Source organism: Colletes gigas, unplaced genomic scaffold (assembly GCF_013123115.1).
Source record: "Colletes gigas isolate AHSC1104 unplaced genomic scaffold, ASM1312311v1 Colletes_gigas_Sc00007, whole genome shotgun sequence".
Lineage (NCBI taxonomy): Eukaryota > Metazoa > Arthropoda > Insecta > Hymenoptera > Colletidae > Colletes > Colletes gigas.
In genome coordinates, this window is record NW_025106636.1 from 2,157,090 (window position 1) to 2,180,100 (window position 23,011).

General features: G+C 46.6%; 1 protein-coding gene across 6 annotated transcripts in view; it reads left to right on the plus strand.

Moving 5' to 3' along the window:
- The window catches only part of LOC122396356 (probable JmjC domain-containing histone demethylation protein 2C), a 220,163-nt gene that overhangs the window by 17,039 nt on the left and 180,113 nt on the right, over positions 1-23,011 (plus strand). For all 6 annotated transcript variants that reach the window (XM_043394668.1, XM_043394671.1, XM_043394669.1 and 3 more), the window contains exon 2: positions 22,298-22,555. In XM_043394668.1, the coding sequence (XP_043250603.1) occupies positions 22,298-22,555 (258 nt within the window). The remainder of the gene's footprint in view (positions 1-22,297; positions 22,556-23,011) is intronic.

Below are 23,011 nucleotides of genomic sequence, written 5' to 3' on the forward strand. Positions count from 1 at the left end.
AAGTCGACGGATTCCTGGCAACCTTGAGTAGCCGTACCGCGCAAACACGGTCTTCTTCGTCTTGCTCTTTTTCTCTCGCTTTGTCAACTGCGCGTCCGAGGAACGATAATACCGACCATCTTAATTGCATGCACGCGAGCACAGCATTATTTGCAATTAGGAAAAGAATGTTTCGGTCCGGGATTGCGTAAGAGATAACCACCGAAGAATCGATCGATTCAAAAAGATGAATTTTTCTATCGAATCGCTCGAGAATATCTCTTGTTCCGATGAAATGCAACGTTTTTTATAAATCTTAAATCGGATTTGGACGACCGACCCTTGAGACACAATATTTTCCTGGGTCGTGGGTAGGGCGTTTCGCGGTTAAAAAATTGGTCCAGCCATAAAATCGAAGAACCCGCATTCCCCAGGTTTTTGCCTTCGTCTCGTCTCCAGGGTCAAAGCCAAGACCCCAACGGCGGGCCTGACCTCGTACGTCAGAATGTTCGAGGCCCGGCGAGGGGAAGGTTCAAAAGAGCAGACACGGGAGCGAAAGAGAGCCAAGACGGAGAGGCTGAACCAAGAAAAGGTCCGCCAGTGTTTGGCTGTTTGTAGAATCTGGGTGAGTGACCTGGGTCCCCGGCGGTTAGTCGCCTGGTCCGCCAGAAACCTGTTCTCCCGACCGTTTCTTCTCTTCTTTCTCCGTCTCTCTCCGTCCGCCAGCGGGTCATCCTCGTCCCTTTTCTTCGGCCTCTGGCCGAGGAAGACGGTTGAAAACCGTGCAAGCTCCGAACCCTGGCCGGAGCTTTTCGCGGCATTGTTCTTTCCGCGAGAGAGAACCTGGACCTGGCTCGCGGATGCAGAGATTCGTGCATCGGCTTGGAGAAAAGACGGGCCCGTTAGAGGGACACGATCATCTGGGTCGCGATGATCCGGGTGAAAGTGCTGAGCTAACGGGAACGGCTTCTTCCTTGCTAGACGATACCGAGAGGACGCGAGGAATCGCCAACTGCAGCCGCTTCTTTCTCCAGACGATTCCTCCGTGGCCTACATTGCTTCTGCATCGAACCACGACAGGCGCGAATCGCGCAAACCTAGCCAAAATCCAAATTAAAAGACTCCCGCGTAACGTGGTAAATCCAAGCAGTGGAGCAACATGATTTTTACACGCAAATACGTGGGAGAAGAAATAACGATGAAAAGGTTATCAAGCAAATCCTTGGGATTTCCTTTCGCGTTCACAACTATTATAAAACAGAATTCGATGATGTAAATTGACCGGAACGGAATTGCAAATAAAATAATGTTGCATTCATGCAGCATTGATCCTTAATGGGTTAATACGCTACGCGTTGGATAAATTCGCGTAACACGACAGTCTACCGTATACCTTACAGACCCACCCCACTACCGTTTCTCTAGACTACCTGGCTAATAAACGCCCCAACATTTAGGGTCCGTAAATTTGGGACCGTCCGTCACGGCCCATTCTAAAGTTGACGTTTGTCGGATTGGTGCTACCTCGAAGAATTTCTTAGTGCTCCTTGCGTATCAAGAATATTAGGATATTCATATATTCCATATCTAATGTAAGTACAACTTTAGCCTAGGAGTGTATACGAGTCATACTTTAATTTCTTGTGAAAATGTTTAAGCTACATTATTGTACAGCTCTTCTCTCATTGTTTAACAAAAAAGTCCTGATTACGTAAAATTTTCGGTGAGATTTTCTCGATTTCAGCCCACAGTGGTATCGTGGAATATTTCTTAGAAAAGCTTGTCGTCCAGCCTTGCGTCGTAGAAGTAAATGTCGCTAACCGACAATCCCCGCACTCGCGAAACTCGTTCGTTTCGAGCACACTTGGCGTCGCGCGATCCGAGATATTAGCCGCGACGAAGAGAAAACTCGAAGCTAGAGCGTACGAAGCGACCGACAGGATGGCGGTACGAGTTCGCGGATGGACACACCGGGAACACTCACGCAATGTGGGTGTCCTGCACAGGTGTAAGACTCGTCGGGAGTCGTGAGGTCGACACACGAACAACGAACGCAGCCTGCATCGTGCATATGTATACGCGCCGCGTTTGGATTATGCAAGCAAGTCCGCTTTCTACGTGGGCTTAGAATCTGGGTCGGACACGAACTCATTGTTTACAACGAGTCGGCGTTGAATAGGTGGGCTGATGCTATGTGACGGAGTACCGAGCCCACCACGACTTCCAACCGGAATGAATAGCGACAGCTTCGAATCCCATCAAGAGCTTTTCTTTGCTCGTTTTATCAATCAACCGGCAGATATCGTGACATTGCTCGCGTTAGAATCTTTCGCTGAAACGAGTAAAAAATTATCGACGATAATATTTACGTTGGACGAGCGAAAGCTTTGCGCGTCAACGAGTACCTATTCTTATCGTGGTGTTTTAATAGCTCCTTATCAAACTACGAGCAACACGTGCGGATAGGAAATCGTAAAACATTCGCGACATTAATCAAATTCAACGTAAATTGATAACAAATAATGTTTACGAGTTTTGTAACTTCCCCTCGTATCGATTAGCGTTGAGAAAGTTTAATAATTCATTCCGCGTATAAAATCTACTGGAAATATTACTTCTGCCGTCCTTTATATCATGCCACGCTAACGTTTCGTTCGGTCAAACGAACTCGTAAACTTTCCGCCATTGAAAGTCCGTCGACGCGTCCCAGATGTGCCGATTTTTCAAAGTCGGGATCGTCATCCGTAGCTCTTGGAGTCCAATTTACCGGGCATCCGTGTGCTTTTTCCACCGATCACCGAGAGCGGTCGAGCGATAACGCCGGATTCAATAACCCACCCTTGCGGGACATCTAGCGCGATTGTTTAAAAGTTCATTAAAACGCGGCCAAAGTGTGACGGATCACGCGGAATTGTTCGCCGCGCTTTTGTCCCCTCGGGGACAAAGTACCCTCGAAACTGCACGGTCCGAGCAGGATTGTTTTGCGGACGAAAACGAGCAAAATGTAACCGAGCTATTGTCCTCGCGTTGCAGTCCAGCCCCGATGAAAGAATCTCGCTATGTTTCATCGTGGAATTTTAGTCCCGTCGCGGTTAGGAAATCCAACGAGACCGACCTCTGCTGTCGAATTTTCACTTGGACGTAACCGAAAATATTTTGATTTATCACCGGTTTAAAGGTGCTCGGTTATCGGATTGGTCGAACTCGTTTACTCGAGCGTTTTAGCGTAATGAATAAATATAGTCAAAGGGAATATAACATTTAGAGCCATAAACATCACATAATATTTGTATCAAGTCGCACGGAGGCAAAGTAATACGTAGGCGAACCAAGTTCTTATAGCAAACGCATTACTAGAAACGGGAGTTCCTAATTGCTAAACAACGAAAAGGAGTTACAATAGAAAAAGCGTCATTGAGATAGACACCGACTTGAATAAGTCACGGTTCACGCTCGACCGTATAACATGTTTTTCGAAGGAATTGTTATAAATTAAGATGTGAAACGAGTAAAAAGCGACAGAGTTTTTGTTACATTTCATAGTCTAACTTCTAAGCAGTAGTCGCGCATTTAGAACAAGGATCGACTAATTGTAAGCCTTTATTACGCAATGCCGGGCTTATAATATTAAGCTAACGTAGAAACCTGCAGCGTGCTAGTCACTTTCGCTTATTCGAGCTGGTCGAAGGTGTCGATGAAAGTATCAGGGTGAGTGAGTCACGCTTCGTGTGACAGGTGGTTTTTACTCGTTCCGGAGAGACTCGCAATTATTTTCCACACCGCCCTTTGATCCGAACGGTCGCTAAACGATCAAGGGCTCGCCAGCCGTGCTATCGACTCTGAGCCGGCGCGGCGGCCCAATCGTCGAGGTGGTAAAATGCATTGTCCTATGCTCGAGAACCCGTTTATCAGGTGTGCGCACTTCCGTACAGGTCCACGGCTTTTCGATAAAAGGGCGGCCCTCGACTCAATTATTCGCGAGACGGAGAGTAAATTAACTTTAATAAGTTCGTTGCGTACAGGCTTCGTCTTGTTTAAATAAATAAATAACGTTTCGATTCCTTCTCGGGGCGGCATCCCCGTCGAAGAATTTGCGGGATGGAAGGAGTTGACGGCTCTGAACACTGGCCGTAAATATTAGACGAAATTACGGATGGATCTCTGGGAGAAGACGGAAGGTTGCAGCTCCGTCGTCGTCTCCGGGTGAATAGGGCTCTCTTGGTGAAAAAGGGCGACAGGGGGTGGGCGGAAAGCGGGCCAGGAAAGAAAGCTCGGAAGAAGGACAGAGGAGAGGAGATCGTTATGGAAGTATAAAAAGCTTCGCGAGGAGATAATGGCTCGCGAGAGCGACGGAGAACGGGGGTTCGTGATGCATGCAAGAACGACGACGGAGAAAGGGGGCCGAGAGAAGATGTGTACACGGACAAAACGTCCGGGAGAAAGAGAACGAAGAGCGAAACGAGGGATACCGTTTCGTATGTAGGCCAAAGGGCTGTACCGTGATCAATAAATTCCTCTCGGCCCCCGTCTTCGCCCTCCCAGCAGCCTCCGACTTAGGCCTGCCATGTAATTCTTCGATTGTCAAAGAACGCGTTTCGTCGGCTCGAGCGATTCGATTTCGAGAAATTCGACTCGAAACTCGATCGTCGAATGGCCCTCTTTGAACCAGCGTTGATTAGCAATTTGATCTCTCGCGAACAAGTTGCTCGAGGACTCCTCGAGATCTGGAGATCTTGCGAACACGGAGCATACTCGATCCTCCTCCAATTCGATGGAACTCGACCCGGAACCGGAGAAGGACGGAATTTTTATTTAAAAATTGAATACAGAGAACGAAAGATAAGGTATTCTTGATCCATTGTTATAGTTTCTTTAGAAGTCAAACGACACGCTAAGATTGCGAACGAATAAATCGTAACGTTGTGTTTTTATTCGTCAAATAAGAAGTTTCGACCGATCTGTAGAAGCTTCTCGATCAATTATTCGACTCGAGGAGGAAAACAGTGGTCCGCGAACGAGGCCTGCAGGACGATCTCCAGTTCTCCGTGGCTGGCGTTCGATCCCACCACCCTCTCCGCTGGTTCCCTTTTCTTTTTCGCGCCTTTGTGTCGCGTTGGCTCTTTGTCTGGCTTCACTTTCTTCCACGGGCAACTAGGCTAGCCGTAACACACAGCAGAAAAGTTTCCTCGAGCCAGCCGCGAGACCGACCGAAGTTCTTTCGTTTAATTCTCGCTCAGCTGACTGCGGCCCGCTTTCACCGTTCCCTGGCCGACGACCACGCACGTGCTGCTTCCCTCCCACCATAGAACCAGGACGTTCTTCTTTCGTGCACCTTCCGCGTGGCCCTCCGAGTCCTTTTCGTCCGGTGCACCCGACATTGTTCGCTAATTGGACTCTTTGCTCCCGTTGGACCAGTCTACCGCTTCTTTTCGGAGCGAAAACGAGCGGTTTTCTACCCCGAGCACATAGATAAGCGCGGAACAAAAAAACGCAGAATCGGAGATCTCGCCGTATTCATTTTTTATAAATCCAAAGCGGTTAATTCGACCGTCTTTACAGAAACCGCATCTTGTCTTTATACGCGAACAAAATATAACACGTACAAAGTGCGTACACGTGTTGGAAAAATAATGCACTAAAATAAGAAATATGCATCTATTTTCTCGCCGGACTATACTTCCAGAAGTTTCTCTTCGTCGATGATGCGTTACCACATGGATTATATACTCGATACTTTCTCAAACGCGTGGATACGAATATGGAAAAATAAAATATCCTACGTATTTATTTAGCAAGTTTTTGGGTCGTATGAAAATTCATCGATATTGTAGGAAGAAGCAATTACGTCAATGCTTTTTCCTGTTCGTTATTAATAATATTTGCTTATGAATGCAAATTCTTCGAAACACGTGGCTTCGATGCTTCTCAATTTTGCTCTTTTCGCACGACGTAATTTATTATTTACATTTCACGTCATTTGGTAGAGTGCATGTAGACCCGTGTTTTTCGACCATCAAGTATACGTGGTTGCGTACGAGACACGAGCAAACAAAGCATAATCGTAATTCAGCTATTTTTTAATGTTTACGGCGCTGCAAAAGCGTTTGCGGAGCAGTCGCGCACGATATTTCTTCGTTCGAGCGATCGACGAGCAGCGTTCGAAAGTAGCGAACCGTCTAAGAAAACGGGTCACGGATGCGTTTCTTGTTTACTTCTTCGAGGCGCGTTAGGTTCTGTTCTTTCGATCGATTCGTTGGAAAACGCACAATTCCGAGCGAATTTCATCGCGACGATCTGCGGTATCTTCGATTACGCCGCGATACAAATCGATACAGCAATTTGGCCGACGACAGAGTTCCGCGCAAATTCATTAGCTCGCTTCGAGAACGTATTATAATTTGCGGAGCCAATTCGAGCAACTGTAGCGCGAGGCAGCGCGATAACCGGTCTGTTCTTCGATTTCGTGACGACTGCCGCTCCCAGATGTACTCGCGGCACCACTGCGAACAACTTGGCGAATTTCAAACTTATCGAAACAGCCCCTTTTCAATTGCTCAATTTCCCCCGTCTTCGCGGCGAAATGCGTGACGATAACTCTTAATAAAATAAATTTATGTACATATTTCACAGTCACCGGTCAACCAGCGCGTGTACACGTCTACCAACCTTCCGCTTTTATGGTAACATACGCAGCAATTTCTTCGATCTTTGATCTGCTTTTATTATCGTGGATTATCGAGAGAAAAATGATTTGCACCGGACTAGAACGGTACGTAAGAGCCGAAGGTGGACATTTTGGCGATGAAATGTAAAACACGCTCGTGAGACATCCGTGGAGGGAACCTAGATCAATTTCAAAGAGTGCGACGCGAGTGGTCGTAAAAATTTACGAGCTTTCTAGCATTTGACTGACCTCGCGCGATTTCGTGGGGCTAGACCGAGAGCCGTCCAGACGAAATTGGACTTTGCCGAGGAAAGAAGAGAGCAACCAAGAAGGAGGAGAGGAAGAAGAAGAAGAGTGAAAGAGGGGCAAGTTGCCATGGTGACCATCAAAGGCGCCGATCAGACACGAAGGGATGAAGTCCTCTTATACCGTCGACTTTGTTACACAGAAGCCACACCACCAACCGGAAAATAGCTTCCTCTCCCAGAGTCTCTGCCCTCTTCTGGCCGTACAACCGGCCGTCGGAGCGGAAACTATTTTTGAAATTGAAAAGGCCCCGAAAGGATGATCCGTCCTCGCTTCTAGCGTATCTCGAAGATAGAATTGTGTCAGACTTTCCGCGATTCATCACCAGTGCATTCGCGAGCTCCTCGTTTTCTCGCAGTCCAGGACTTTCCGGACTTCCGGTCCACGCGACACCAGCGAAACTTTCCAGGGTCGTGGAACAACCAAAAATATTACGAACGTATAAAACTTCTCCAGCTTCTTATCGTACCTAGGCGACTACTTAAGGCGACGGGGTATCGACCAGACACTTTCAGTCCAGTCTTCGGCGAGAAAAGTGACTGTCCGGTTCTCAGGAAAGTCGTTCGCGCAGGATACGATCGAACTTCCCGAGAAGAGAAAGAGCGACGCAGATGTTTCGGGCGCGGAATTCGATTACAAGTTGGTTAGCCGCGTGCGTCGATCGACTTTGATCGGAAACACGGAACAGGATATTTCGGACGAGAATTACCGGTGACGAGTTTTCGCGACAGAGGAACCAACTGCAGTCTGCTCTGCCTAAAAAATCTCATTTCCCTGGAACGATGCAAACCGATTCTTAGGGCGATGACACTAGGCGCCACGTCTCGATTCGTTCATCGACAGACGGAAGCTCCTTGTTCGTCGGAGCTACGTGCAGGTGCAGTTCGTTAAAAAAGTAGCGTTTAGGGCTGAACGAGAGGAACGGCGCAAGTTCTTTTTCCGTCGCTGATATTTTTCTGGCGCGGGTAACGCGAACGAGGCGCAAGGAACGTGAAAAAGTGTGCAGGGACTCCCACGTAGCTCGCGGAGGGCCATCTCGAAAGAGTTACACATAAAAATAGAGCCGGACAGTGCACGTGCGCCATCCCTTCTGTGCCCTGTCCTGCCCTCTCGAGTACTTTCACGACTATTCTCGTCCTTCGCCCGCGGACATCCATACTCTCCGCGTTTTTTTCCCCCGTCTAGCTGGCAGAAATATTCCGCGCGCCTTTTTTTCTCAAAAACGTACCGGACGTTTCGCGAGCGACGTTTCTGTTATTTTTTCGCGTCGAAGCACGATCGTCCGGCTGTTTTTCCAGATAAAAATAGTTTCGCGTATTCGGATACCGTGAAAATAGACCGCGCAAGCTGAACGTTCGTTTCGGAATATTCTTGGAAAACTGGGTTAGGTCTGGACAGATTGCTCGCGTTCGATAAGTACGAGAATTAATTTCCCCGTTGTTTCTTTATTGACCGAATAATTAGCGGTACGAGGTGGGGTACGCGCGTTAGGTCAGGTCCGGTGAATGGTGGCAAAGCGTCCGTTATTGGGCCTCGTTTGTCGTAGGAGCGAAAAAAGGAACAGGGTCGCGGCGTTGTAAACAAGCCGTTAGTCATGAGCACATCGTCTCGGACCGAGAGTGACTCATTTTGGCATTGCTATTCAGTCGGCGTGCGGTCGACGTTTTTTCGGTCGCGGCCAAAAAGTCAAGGCTACTTCTGCAAAAGGATCGTTCGAAGAAACCGATGATCGATCGGCCGCGAGAGAAACGGGACGGACGCGGCCAGGTGTTGTTTCGAATTTTCCAACCGAGGGTGGAAACGAAGAATTTGCCAAGTCGGAACTTTAAAACGAGAAATTAGACAACTTCCTTTTATCCGTTTTCGCTAAATTAGACATCGCGTGTATATTACAGCATAAATTTTGCATCGTCTGGCGGAATCAGCCTGTATCCTGGAGCCAAGATTCATTTCCCATATTAATCATTTAAATCACCTCTGGTCGCGGGGGAAGGGATTCGCGAGCAACGAAGCGAGCAGAAGATGGAAATATGGAAATCTAAAAATAGCTAAGCGGTCGTAGTCCTGGCTGGGGTGGATGGCACCGCGGGGGATGGAGATTCGATATTTCGAGTCCTATCTGGGCGTTGCCCGACAAAGCTCGCCGTGGAGGTGGGTGTGGAAAGGGGTTCAAGGGTGCTGAGTAACCACGAGTGTGCAGGAAAGGGGGTGCGCTCTCGGCAGGAAAGGCGACTGGATTCGTTTTAATCAAACCCCTCGTACCGACACACCGAACACCCCTTGATTCGGGGTGTGAGTGGTCAAAGCTACAAAGCGTCGCGACGATGGCGAAAAATTCTGTCCCGTTTTCCCGAGTTCTGTCTCTCGGAACTTGTATGCCGCGGATTTATGCTCCGTCCTTTTTTTACTCGGATATCAATAAGAAAGTTCGGTCGCGATTTATTCATTTCAACCGGAGAAATAATTCGTTTCACCGGATTCAAAGAGCCCCAGCGCCTCTGAACCTTTTATTCGTTTGTACTTCTGTACGTATCGCGAACTCGTAACAGCGAATTTTAAATAAATGCTTAGTAGCGAATTAAAATGTTAAACGGTGTATATATCAGTTTCTCATTTATCCCGCGTGGCTGCACAATTTATTGCATTTTATCGCATTCATCAATTTTTCCACGTTTCTTTGTGCATTTTAATTAATTACTCGGCATGTAATTGGAATTTTGAAATTGGAACGTTGCTAATGCCTGCGCATTGGATTACTATAAAATTGATTACGCGTCTCTTATCAAGACCTGTTTAGATTCTTGACTATACCCTGCTCGATGGTACGAGTTTCCGGGGGCACCCTGTATATAGTTAGAGTAGGAAGAAAGGATTAGCTCGGTTTTTAAGAGAGCATCAACCGCGTCGTTGCAGACACGAGCAACAGATAGGAATAATATTGAAAATGTTACCAAACGATTCACGAGAACGGACCGTGTTTTCGATAGACGGTTGAGAAATACCGTTGCATCCCCTTTAAGGCTGGTTTCTCCATCCCCCGCAAATACCAGATCGCCCATTCACTCGTGCCACACCACCGTGACGATCTCTGTCACGGGAAACACCGCACGGGGGTAATATATTAAAGATACGTCATTGGAGAACTCATTAGGCATATCAGCCCTTCGTTCATCCCTCGAGCTCGTCGCAGGGAAACACAGAGAATAAATGGTGCGAGGGTTAACGGTCGCAATCGCCCCAAAAATATACCACAATAGTTTCCATTAGAATGAAATTCTCTCCATTTTTCTAGCCAGTATCAAATTTCCAATCGTTATTTATTGAAATCTAATTTAATATCTGGGTAACTTCGCTCGTTAAAGTTGTGTCCCCTGAAACGCTACATGCTTTTTATGGAAAATAAATTTTCACACGGATCGGGTAGTTCTGAATTGGACTGGATTAAATTCCGATGGAAATGTTCCGCGTTCAAACGGAAGCAACACGGTTTGGAAATTATCGAATAGTCGGGCGATTCAGGATCGCGCGACAAGCAGTCTTCCTCATGGAGAAATGTTGCGAAATTGTAGCGCGAATCGGTGCCTGGCAAATACAGAATGCTCACCGCGCGAATGGAAATCGCGATAAGATAAAGACTGGGATGTAATAAAGATATAACAATTATGTTCCATCGTGGATGATTTATTTGAAATTCCACCAACGACGGACGGTATTTTTGCGCTCGATTTGAAGCCATCGAAAGAACTTTTTGCCCGGTTTTTCGTTGCTCGTGTTTCCGTCGAGTCGTTTTTGCCAAGTTTAATAATTGAACGAGCCATCGTGACTGGACGAACTCGCGACGAGACTGCTTTTTAAACGAGGCAATAATTTTTTCTAACGTCAGTTATACTTGAAGAAACCTCTTGTTCTAAAATTAAGAATAATTTTTTATCGAGGAAGACCACGATACTTATCGATCGACGCGTTGAAATAGATTCGAGGAGAATCTTGGAACGGTGATTTCTCACCGAGCAAGGGCCACCAAAATTATTATTATTATCGGTGATAGTTGCGGTCGATTCTAGTCCTTTGCTCGCGTTCTTCGACAAATCCTTCTTTCAGAACGAATTTTTCGAATTGTCATCTTACAACCCTCTTTACGTAACGCAACCACCCTCTACCACCTCGTTCGTCCTCTTTTCTGTGTGAACACAGCTGTGTCTACGGACGCTGTTCAACAGAGAACGCCTATAGCGTCGATCTTTAAAGCGCCGCTTACGCTCACGTACCTACCTGTGGTTATCGATTGCTCGTCGAAGCACACTTTCTCGTCAATTCTTATTTATTTACTGGCACGAACACGTTGGCTCCAGCTTTTTCGCTATCGTCATTTTCCCGATTACGCGTTCCAAGGGATAAAATTCATTAGCATTGATAAAAACCTGACATCTGAGTATTCGTTAATTCGGAGACTCCGAAACCTGGGATCTCAAGTTAACTTACATTATCTAGGTAATTGGTACCCCGTTAGGTCTCAAGAATTTTAACGCGAATACACGGTGGGAAGGGAGTTGCGTCGAAGCGTTTTCAGAACACGCGACGCAAGTTTCAGTTTCGAAACAAGCTCTCTTTTGCTTTCGTGGTTCAAGAAGAAAGACGCTAGAATTTCGTTCGCACGAATGGCCAAGAAATATTGCGCTATCAGCTTGAATGGCCCATATTACAGTTTCAATCTGTTAAAGGGGTCCATGTCCGATCTTCCGTGGCCGGTGATGTTTTGTCCCCCAGTCTGGCTGTTCGATCGAGGGAATAGTATTGGCGGTATCGAATCGAGGAAAAATGCAACGCTCGCGATTCGTTCGTTTCACCCAAACTCGAGAAGAACACGCCCTTGAGTTTAAATAGAATTCTTTGGCGAGCCTTCGCCGAATTATAATTAACCCCTCGGCGTAACAAATTTTTGTGCCGGACCAATCTTTTCGAAACGGTCGAGCAAGGATTCTGCTCTTTATTAGTGCAGTCTAGTTGCTGCATTTGGCAAAGTTTATAAGCAGCCTTGATATTTTATAGATACGCTGCTTTACGAAGCAACGAATGATCGATACCTGTATGGCTCTACGGACACACGATGCCGCGAAATCCTAGATGCAAGTTTCACAAATAGCAAACTTTCAATCATCTGTTAACTCTTCGTCCCAAAGTCTCTCGACTCGACGAAAAGTTACTCAAACAACGTAATACGAAGTAATATTGATCATTTTACGCGATCGCTTAGACTTCTTCGAGGATAACCGCGTATCGTTTAGATTCAACGTATGCAAATTATTAACCGGGAATGGTAAATTCTGTGTTTACAAGTAGTGCATCGATCGATTCGATGTTTATAAACAAATGACTCTGCGAACTAATATTCGAACGGTTAAAATATTTTCGCGTTCACCAAAAGGAATCCTATTCGTTGTTCGCTGAAAAATGGCGAGACGCCCCGAAAGAAGAAAATCCGCGTCGCCCGGTGGTTTCCAGCGCGACGAGACGAAAGAGAAACTTGTGGAAAGTTAGGCCATGCGGTCGGTGGCTGGAGTCGATCCAAATTCACGAGACACCCGGTATATAATCGAGTGTTGAACGGGGCTGCTAGCCGGAGTTGAAACCGACCGACCGCTGCAAGGTCAGGCGGTGGCCTCCAACTTCCGGTGGTGGTATTCTCACACATAGACACATCATACGTACGCAGACATAAAAGGGGGCATTCCCCTTTCCCTCTGTTCCTCCTCCGCAACACCCACACCTCCCCCTTCCTTCTACTCCTTCTCCTTCTCCTGTCTCGTCGGGTGTCCTTCTCTCTAGCAGTCTTAGCAATTCTCTCGCTCCCACCACAACTTCCTAGAGATCTAGCTCTCTTTGTTCCGGGCTCGCTTCTCTTCTATATTTCATACTTTGCTTTCTCCTTCGATCGAACGTCTTGCCTCTTCTTCTTTTACCGCTGCTGTTGGCCTCTGTGTCACAGTTCGCAATTCGGTTCTTGGACGAGTCGCCGATCAATCCGAGAGCTGCTCCCATTTTCCGGTTACGGATGCGGTTAACGACCGATCAAGTTATCGATACATCCACAATATTTATCAATATCGTTGGCGTTTATTCTTGTAGGATTTCTCTTTGTTTGTTTATCGCCTCAAAGTCCTCCGTTTCGTTTTCTTTGCGACGGAAAACATTTACGAACAGAATGTAAGTAAAATGTCGAATCGAGAATTCACACGAACAGCAGGCAGATCTTTCTTTCTTTCGAAACATTTTCCTGGACGAAAGAGGGGTTTCGTCGGTGGTCGCGCGGTACGTCTTCCTTTCTCTTTGCGTCAGCAGGAGGATGCGAAAAAATGCAGCTCGTTGCATGCTAATAGTACCTGGAGCGCTTAACATTTGCGATAAATCGCGTGGTCGCGGACGGATTCCCCGTCCGAACGATTTTCGGATTGCTCGTACGAGGCGCCGGGCGATCCTCGTGGTTCGCGCGATTCGTTTCACGGTCGCTTTTCGAACATTCCGCGGAGAATCGAGCGAGGTATCCGATTAATTGGAAACGATTCGGCCGAAATTGGAAAGCTGATTGAATTTTCGCCGGAGCTGATTTTCTGTTTTTGCGAAATACCGAAGTGTGAAATTCAACGCCTGTAAATTGAATATCGGGGGACTTTGGTCCGATGACTTTTTCGACGATTAGATTTTAAGCAGCGGCAGCAGACTTCAAACGGTGCCGACCTTCGTGTAATATCTTTTTGCGCAGTTTGATAAATTCTGTTCAAGTATCGTTGGCTTAAAGGGGATTTTTGTTAAAAAAAATGGTGATTGAAAACTAAAAAAAAGAAAAAGAATTCACTGTACTCCGAGAAACAACGACCCATGTTTATCGAGCGTTTTAAGCGCACACGCCTCTCGTATAATTACCGGTACTTGGCTCGTCGAGCCGACGAAATTATCGGAGCGTACTGGAAACGTGGCCCGAGCGCGAGACACCCAATTATCGTGTAGGCGATCGAGAAAATCCCTAGTCCCGGTGGTCGGTGATCCTATCGAACGGCGTTCGATACCGATTTCGTTGTGATTCCAGCGGGTTCCTCGACCCGTCGGGGGCCGAAAGGAGACCAAGCAGACCGGGGGGGAGGTTAGAAAGAAATAGCCCTTCGTGACACCTGGCAGGCGTCGTCCGGCTACGTTCGATCGGTCGCCCCAGCCCCAGCGAACGCTGGCTGCCCAGAAAAAGAGGTCACCGCAACCACCCGGCGCGCTCTTTTCCCTTCTTCTCGCTCTTCGTCCGCCGTTCCTCTCCACGCGGCCTATTTTCGCGGAAAATACACGAGGCCTCGCGCCGCATGAAAAGCGCGCGCTGCAGCGAAACAGGGACAAAGAGGAACGGCAGAAACACCGGCGAGGAAAGAGGGTCGACCGGGCGATGGGGGATGGACTCCGGGAGGGAAAGAGAGAGCAAGAGAATACCTAACGACGCCACGAGGAATGGAAAAAAGATCTTTTGTCGAGAAGTGCGCGCCTCCCTCGTGTAACCACCCCCCCGAGCCCCACCCCCACTGTGGCCACTCGTAATTCCCGGGGAAATAGGGTTCACGTTTCGACGAGAGCCCGTCCGCGCGCACATATCTAGTTTCTCCCGTGCGTATCACTGCGCACTCCCACTCACCCCACACACCCCCCTTCACCTTATCTAACCCCTTCCACCTTTCGTTTCTTTTGTTTTTGCCCGCTCCGCGCGTTTTTCCGTTCTCTCCGTTTTCCTCTCGTCGCGCCGCCGCGCCAGCTGCTCCATCTCGCCGTACAACTTGAGAATTCCGTTGCAAATAAATTATTTTAACGTGATCAACTTTGATGATTCTACTATTAGCGAGTCAAAGAGACACGCACAGAAGGGTCCGCTTAAAAAGATCATCGAGAAAGACACTAGACAAATAATTATAGCATATAGTAGTATAGGCATCGATAGGTCGAGGTCCATAGTTTGAAGAACCGAGGACGAGCGAGCACGCGGCCACTGTATTTCTAAGCCATCGTCATCCCTGACACTTCAATTTTCCGTTTGTCGTTCGCGATCCCGCGCCAGAAACAAAAAGCAACGGCGTCGTCGCCGGTCGACTGATGAAAAATTTCAACGATCCACGGCTGCAACTTGGACTTCGCCGAACGAACGAACGAAAGAAAAAGAGCGGGCCGTATTGTTTCAACCCGTCGCGTTAACAACGTCCCCCGCGAATACTAGCAGATGGGAGAGGCGGAAGATCGCCCGAGCGAAAAGTCACGGGCCATTCTTCGCCGGTCCCCGGGTTTATTTCGCATCGTAGCTGTCCCGAATCCCTCAGTGTGTCATTAGTTTTGCCTTTATTCACCGCACGTGCTGGCGGCTGCGTTCAGCGTTGCTATACAATGCTGGAGAACGCGCTGGGAACACGAGCACGTCGTCGCCGAGAACAGGTAGACGAGCACAATGCGCTCGAGCTCTCTTTGCATCTCGATATTGCTCGACCCGGCGTTTCACTTCCTCCGGATTCCCTGTGCGAGTGCAACGACTGCACGGGCCTGGGTATTCCGTCCATTTCGCTCTTAATTCGAACACAATCGAGCACGGAATCCGTGAAATCTCTCTTCGGACACTGGCCCCGAAGACAACAATTTTAGAGCCGCCCTCTTATCCGGTAAATAAAACAAACGCGCGTCAATGAAAACCCATCGTCACCGTCGCGTTCCCTTCGAAATCGATCGATGTACATACTGTTTAAGGTTACACTGACATCGAAACGTAGAGTTTAACGACCGAGTCCCGGCAGAAATCGGGGCTCGCGTTGAAATTTTCGTGACACGCACGCACGGATCCGGATAAGAAACTCGCGCGAGGGAAAAGTGTCTCGCTCGGCGACCGACTCTGGAATTATTCTCTTCCTTCGCGACGTGTCATTACCGTTATTTAACTATAATGGAAATCTGCGAGCGTGACGGACGTTTTTCGCGATACTTTTAACCGCACGGAACGCGCCTCGCTGGAAAAAGGAAACAGGTGGACGGGTGGTTTATTGCCCCTTTTTTGTGTCGCTTTGATTCGACCGATTGCAACGGAAAATTAGAAAATGTTGAATTAATATCGTCGCGAGTTAATAAATATAACCGAGCGAACGGAATCTTTGCGCGCTATACGTTTAGCTGCTCCGAGGTATTTAACCAACTGTTATCGTTCCATTCTAATAATTTCGCTCCTACGAGTAGCTTCTCCTATGCATTTTCTATTCAAGACAGTCTTACATCGGTGCTCGTTTTTTTTATCGAACATTTTGATTTCGTAAGTTCGCGTGTCCATCGGAGGTGCGAAAAATCGGACGTCAGAGAACGAAAGCTTTTCTTCGAGGTCGTGCGAACGGACACGAGCTACCCGTTGTTTCCGTGCTCTCGTTTCCACTATTTGACGCGACTCGATCCAATATTCGATCGACAGATGTGTCGCGATGACGCAAGCCACCCTTTGATGCCGCTTTCCACGCGAACGGAATGCCGGCCTGTTTGTCGCAGCCAGCCAACTTTCCCTGTGTCCCTATTTTCCGACGAACGCCGTCCCATTCTTCCCCTCGTTCGCCCCATTTTCTCCGCGCGGAAACTTTCGACTCTTGGGCAAGTTTGTTCGCGATAAGATCGAACGATTCTTTCTTTGTGGAATACTTGTCGCCGGGGCGAGATTCTGTCGGGCTTGACTGAAAGTGTACAACGTCGCGGTTCATTTTAAACGAGCAATATCTAAAACCGATCGAGGAAAAGACAAACGTGCAAACATATTTCGTTCTAATTGATAAGCCTGCATTAAATTTGCATGCTTTCAAGAATAATTTCTCATTTGATTATAACGTTAAACAACTTTGTACGCGCCTACGATGAAAAACACGCTTGCTTATGGTAAACAACAAATACCTGCTATAAATACGCGGAAGTTTGGCAGGAAGTGGCTGAGCCAATCGGAAGTAAACGAGGGATATAGCAAATTGATTTGTTAGCGATCCTTTTACTTTCCATTAGCTTTTGCCATCAATCCGTTAAAATTAATTTTATATATTAAATGTTTCCATTCGTAAATTTATTATTCAAGTGAAATTAAATCGAAGCTGTGAAATACGACTACTCTTTCGTGTCTTCTCGCTGTAGCCGTGTACGCGCGGATAAAAGTATTTGTTACGGAACACAAAGTTCCAGCACACAGCAACAGTCGTTTATAGTATGTAAACAGAAATGTTGTACCTCGGTTGGTTCCTTTTATTTCGGAGAATACACGTAACTGCGCCCATATTGCTCCGAGTTATCAGCAATGGAAGTTCTACCGTAGTCTGAAACAACAAAACGAAAGTCGGGAACTGGAAACGGGAATACACGAAACTAAACGTTGAAAGTTAACGACTGCTGGTTTTTGTTAACGCTGTTAACATTTGTTGTCCCCGCCCTACGTGTACGCTACAAGCCAATTAATGCGTCAAGTACGACGACCGTAAACGCCACCGATATCTAAGCAGAATTTGGTAACCTGCTCGTAGAGCACACTTTTTACCAACGAAAGTTTCTTTTATCGCAATCGCGAACAGGTTCTTGCACCCTTAATTATCGAACGTGTTCCATAAAATCTGAGGGGAACCTCGGGAGTCGCGAAAGGGTATCGCAAAAGTGAACGCGATCGAAGAGCGTGCACACGATTCGAGAGCTGCTTCCAACGTAATTCTTAATGAGTCCTTACCCAACGCGACGTCGTCGAACAGTGGATTCGATTCGACTCGATTCCAGTACCAGACCACCCGATGCTTTTCCCCTCGCATTGAAATTCTTCGCGCCTTTCTGCTCCACTGGGCTCGATCGTTAACCCTGTGCCAAACAAGCGATCGTTAACGAGTAGCGAGTATTTTCGTACACGTCACGTTTCGTGAATATCTTTCATCGTCATTCTGTCTAATAAGTCCATCAAATCTCTTATTATGGTTCGCTAATTTTGGAACAGCACGAATGTCGTTCGATAATAGAATACCATTTATTAATTGCGTTTATTTCTAACCTGCACTTTTTCACATTTCCGCAATCGCTCGTTCGAGCACAGCGAAACGCTTAACGAATTTTCCAATATTTAGAACCGATTCTACTCGAATCGTTTTCAATTCGAGCGCTAGCGTTGAGACTCTGCGGCAACCCAGCTATAGATTTTTGTAAATCGAGCTCCTAGTTTTAGGTCATGAGCTACAATCACCGACTACGAAAGTGTTAAAAAGATAGCAAACGACGTGTCGGTTATCTGCGTTTTAAAATCTGGGGACACGCTCCTTTTTTCCACATCTCCAGCCGATGTTCCGCCGTTCGGAGGTGGAAATGATAGTGATTAGAGTCACGAAAGGTTCCGAAGGGAGTCCGGCCATTGGCCCTCGTTCGAGGTTCTGTTTAAATGCCAAAGAAGCGAGCGCATATTATAGCGTGCATTTCTTTGAATTGGTTTTATTACCGCTTTCTTTGTAAATCAAAAGCGATCCTTTCATCGCGCTCGCTATCGTTATAAATTCAAGTAGAAAATGACTAATATCGAGCTAACTTTAAAAGACCATCCAGACTTTTTAAACTTTCGAGTAGTCTAAATTCATTCGCGCAGGAATCCCCTCTCGTTCCTATTCATATTCAAGGTCGTTACATATATTTCTATGCGATAACTATATTTAAAATAGCTGAAATCTTTGCATAACCGTATCGTAAGCTCTTACTAAATTAACCGTGTATATTTGACTTATCCAAATAGTACTCGGTTATACTGCTTATTAATCAAACATGAACATTTAGAATGCAAGGTGAAAGGGCGATAGACTATACGTAGTAATAAGACTAAATTGCGGCCTAATGCAAGGTATTCGACACCGACAGATAAATTAATTTACCTCCGAAGGGTTGCTGGCGATCGAATTGGAAATTATTAAATCAAACGATTCGAAAATTGACGAAAGGAAGTCCGGAACGAGTAGTTACCGGAGGGAACAATAACACGCGTATACCGTTCCGTTTCGGTCCGCGTCCGGGACGGGAGGAACGCGAAACGGACCGCGACGGCGTGCATTAGTAGTCGTGCCAAAGGTGGGGGAAGTGGAGGTAAATCGTGGATGAAGGTGGGCAACGTGGAGGGGGTAAGTTTGTGTCCGCGGTAGGGGAAAGTTGTGGTAGGTCGCGAGACCAAAATGGCCGACGAACGGTTGCCGTGGCAACAGGTCGGGCGGTGCCTGGAAGTTTCTGGGGGCGGGGCTTCTCCATCTCGGCGGCCATTACTGATCCCCACTCCGACAGCTATCGCCGCCTGGCGAACAAATCTCGAACCTTTGGATCTCGATTTCCCCGCGTTTTTTACGGATTTTACTATTTTCACGTCTGCTATAAAATCAAGGGCACACGAGTCGAAGTCGAGTGATTTTTTTCTGATTTAATTATAGGATGACGGTTTTAGAGAATGTTCCTTTTGCAACAATTTTATATTATACATTTCTTCGTCTTTAACAATTATATAAACGTTTAGAAATCTGATGAAATTGTTTGTTCCAGCGTTAAATAAAAACACGGTTTTGCTAAACGAATGGAACCAAACTGCAATCACTGCAATGTTAGAGGACGTATCGACTAGTCTTGTCCAGTAAACACGCGTTAACGTCGCCTCGATCAGCGAAATTTCCCGAGTAATGAAAATACTGACAATATTGCCGCGGAATAATTGCCGGTGACGCATATCTTGATTAGCTCGAATGTTTGCGCGTTAATTATCCGCGTCATCGTTCGATGTCGCGGGAGCAATTATTCGGATCGCCAGGCTTTCCAAAATTTCGCCTGGAAAACAAAGATGAGTAAATAGTCGGGCGTATTTCGGGGCATAAATTCGGTTAGGGAGAAATACAATCGCCGCCCGGGACATAAATAAAAATCGTCGCCGGTGAACGGCTCTGGTTATTAACATTTTTATTATTTATGCCCTGTCACGATATAACGAACTGACCAATTACGGTTGCGCAAGATTTACCATGTTTTCCATACTATCGTTTATTAACGAACGGGCCAAAGTGACGTAGTAATTATGGCACGATCGAGAAAGAGCAAAATTAAAGTGAAAAATTAGTTTCGACCATTTTATTCAAAAGAAATATATCCCCCGACAAAAATCGAAGGATTTGGAGCTCTCGGTCGTTGAAAAAGTCACTCGACGACGCTCGTGTCGATGCCGTTTAAGTGGCCAGTTGCAATCGCCGGCCTCTACGATCTAGCAGCACCCATTAATGTTAATTTATCAATTAATTGGCCGGCCGTACCGGGTCACGCGTGTGCCTTTGCGTTCGGTACGCTGCGTGGGAGGGTTGCTGATCGTTTGAGACTCGAATTCGCCCGAGAAATCAAATGGATAAACGTTCAATAATTAGTCCGATCGATGACTTTGCCAACGATGGATCGCCCTGTTCCGAGAACGCGTCGGATTAAACGAACACTTTGGACACCTTAAAACCTCAACTAAACAGGATGTATCTCAAACTAGGAAGCATTGATTATACGATGCTCCATGTTTAATATACCGTACTATGTGATTGACAGGCGCAATTCAATCGACACTGTACATTGACAACAATGTTGCTGCATCTACGTAGCCATCAAGTGGCAACCGCGTGTCTATTTTAGAACGGAAGTTACCATGGGTGGGTAATTTACTTATTGACCGAGCACATGTGCAACGAGACCACAGACGCGGTATACGAGTAAACCTTACGTCCAACGTACTTTTTCGGCCCATTTTTATGGGGCTCTAGAGCCCCATTACCATCTCAGTGTCACTCGCAACGTTACCAACAGGTTAGAGAATCGAACACAACAGGAAGTGATAAAATCCGTTCAGGAGTTACGATTTTTTAAACATACGCATGAAATTTCAGGGGAATGAAACACGGGTGGTCGGACATTGTATTTTCGGTAAAGGAATTTTTTTTAATTTTTTAATTTCGCCTACAAATTTCTGTACCTGGTCTGTCGTTTGATAATACTGGATTGCCTTTTCCAATCCCTTCCATAATCGGTATAGCAGTTAGATCGGGCCACTTTCGGTCCATAGGGTGTAAGGTGTGCTCGTATATCTGGTCTGTGACGGAACCGACCGGTCTACGAAGGATTCTTTCTTGGCACCTCGTCGAGAGCATCGATAGTAGAAAAAGGAGGCCGCGAAAAGAGCCATCGGGTCAGTTTCACCGGGATGCCCGACGCACAGTGATCGCATTTATTAGCCGACGCGCAGCCCGACCTTCAATTAGCGATCGCTCGCTCGTCGCTGTTCCCTGGCGTCGAATTTATCGCGTTAACGAAGCCCCGCAGTAAACCGACCGTGAGAATTCATCGTTCCTTCCTCGATCACCCCTTTAACGCCGTTCCTGTTCGCGGTTTATGAATAATGGATACCATTAATCGGCCAATATCAAGCTACTGTCCCTTGTCTCTTGTCGCCTGTCTTTTCTGTCGTTTCGTCGCCTCGACGCGACGATTTAGGGTCGCAATAGAGGGTGTAGCTTATGATTTATAGGAAAAGAGTCTACACAGGGTATACAGGGACTGTAGCTAAAGTCTTAATTGGCTAATGGAACTTGTAAAACGACACCCACGTCTGCGAACAAACTTTCAACGTATTCACCTTTTCATTCCCTAAGTAAAGTTCTTTGTACCGTATCTACGGTGATTGATATCTTGAACGTTAATGAGATTAATAAGAACTGAAATAGCAATTTCGAACGCGATAACTTTTAAAACATGAACGAAACGATAATGAAACGCATTCAAAGTAGAAGAGACGATAAAATGTAGAAGACAAGGGAAACAAAAATTTTATAGAAGGATGTTATTCGAGTTAAATATAATTCATCGTAGATAGAAGTTTTCGTTCTTATTGACTATTGATGTCTCGAGAGGTCAGAGTTGCAAGAACTTATTATAGACGACCTCGACACGTATTACTTAAGTATAAATATATGTATCGAAATGAATGGTCGTTTGTACTTGTACTTTAAACACACGTGCTATTCTACCGTTAGTTCGCGAACCCATTTTTACGTTTACTTGCGTGTTCGTTTCCGCAACTTCCACCAGCCATTTCAGACTTTACCAATTTTCGACTGATCCGATATAAGAGATGGTTGAAAATATATTTACCTCCCTACGTATTTTCTGGTAAAGGTCATAAAGAAATACGAACGAATGAAACGGCGCATCGCGGCGCCTCGATGTCGGTAGATGCGCGTAATGTCATCGAACCCTGGCGTGGAAACGCATCTAAAAAGTTGACGAACGTGTTTCTTGCAGATCCTCGTAGAATACGACGACGTAGAGTGGCAAAGAAGAGAATGGTTATCGCCGCATAGGGACACGGTGTTCTCTTTCTTCCTGGTGGAAAAGGGACTATCCTGGGCCGAACGACCCGACCCCAGGCATGCCAGTCTCATCGCCATCGATCATCACAACCACGCGAATAATAACCATCATCATCATCATCATCGTATAAACGGGAAACCTCTGAGGGGCGCCACTGCTGTCGCGAACACGGTCGCCTGGCCAGCTCTAGTAAGTATGCCTTGTCCTTCGACTCACTCTCTCTCTTTTCACCTTCTTTCAAGCTCACCTTATCGATTAACCCGGCTCTTTGTCTCTCCAGCCACGCGTGCCTGCTGACTTTTGCCCGATCGAGATCTTTCGATTCAGACTTCCGCGCTAAATTTAACTCTCTATATAGGAGTTGGATTCTCTGTCCTGTATTTTAAATTTACAAGCTATTCGAATCGAAAACAATAGAACGTTAAGACAACCAACGAACGCGTCGACGTGCCAAATGTCTGAGAATGTACCAAACATTTCTATCTAGTCTCCGGGGAAGAAACGTTGACAATAGGAGTGAAACTGGCCCGATCAGTTTGCCCCTTAGAGTGGCCATTCTCGCGAGAGCGCGCCCGGGACACAGTAATTTCAAGTTTTCCAGCCCAACGGAGGCGAATGTCCCGCAGTTTGCATACAAAGTGTCCA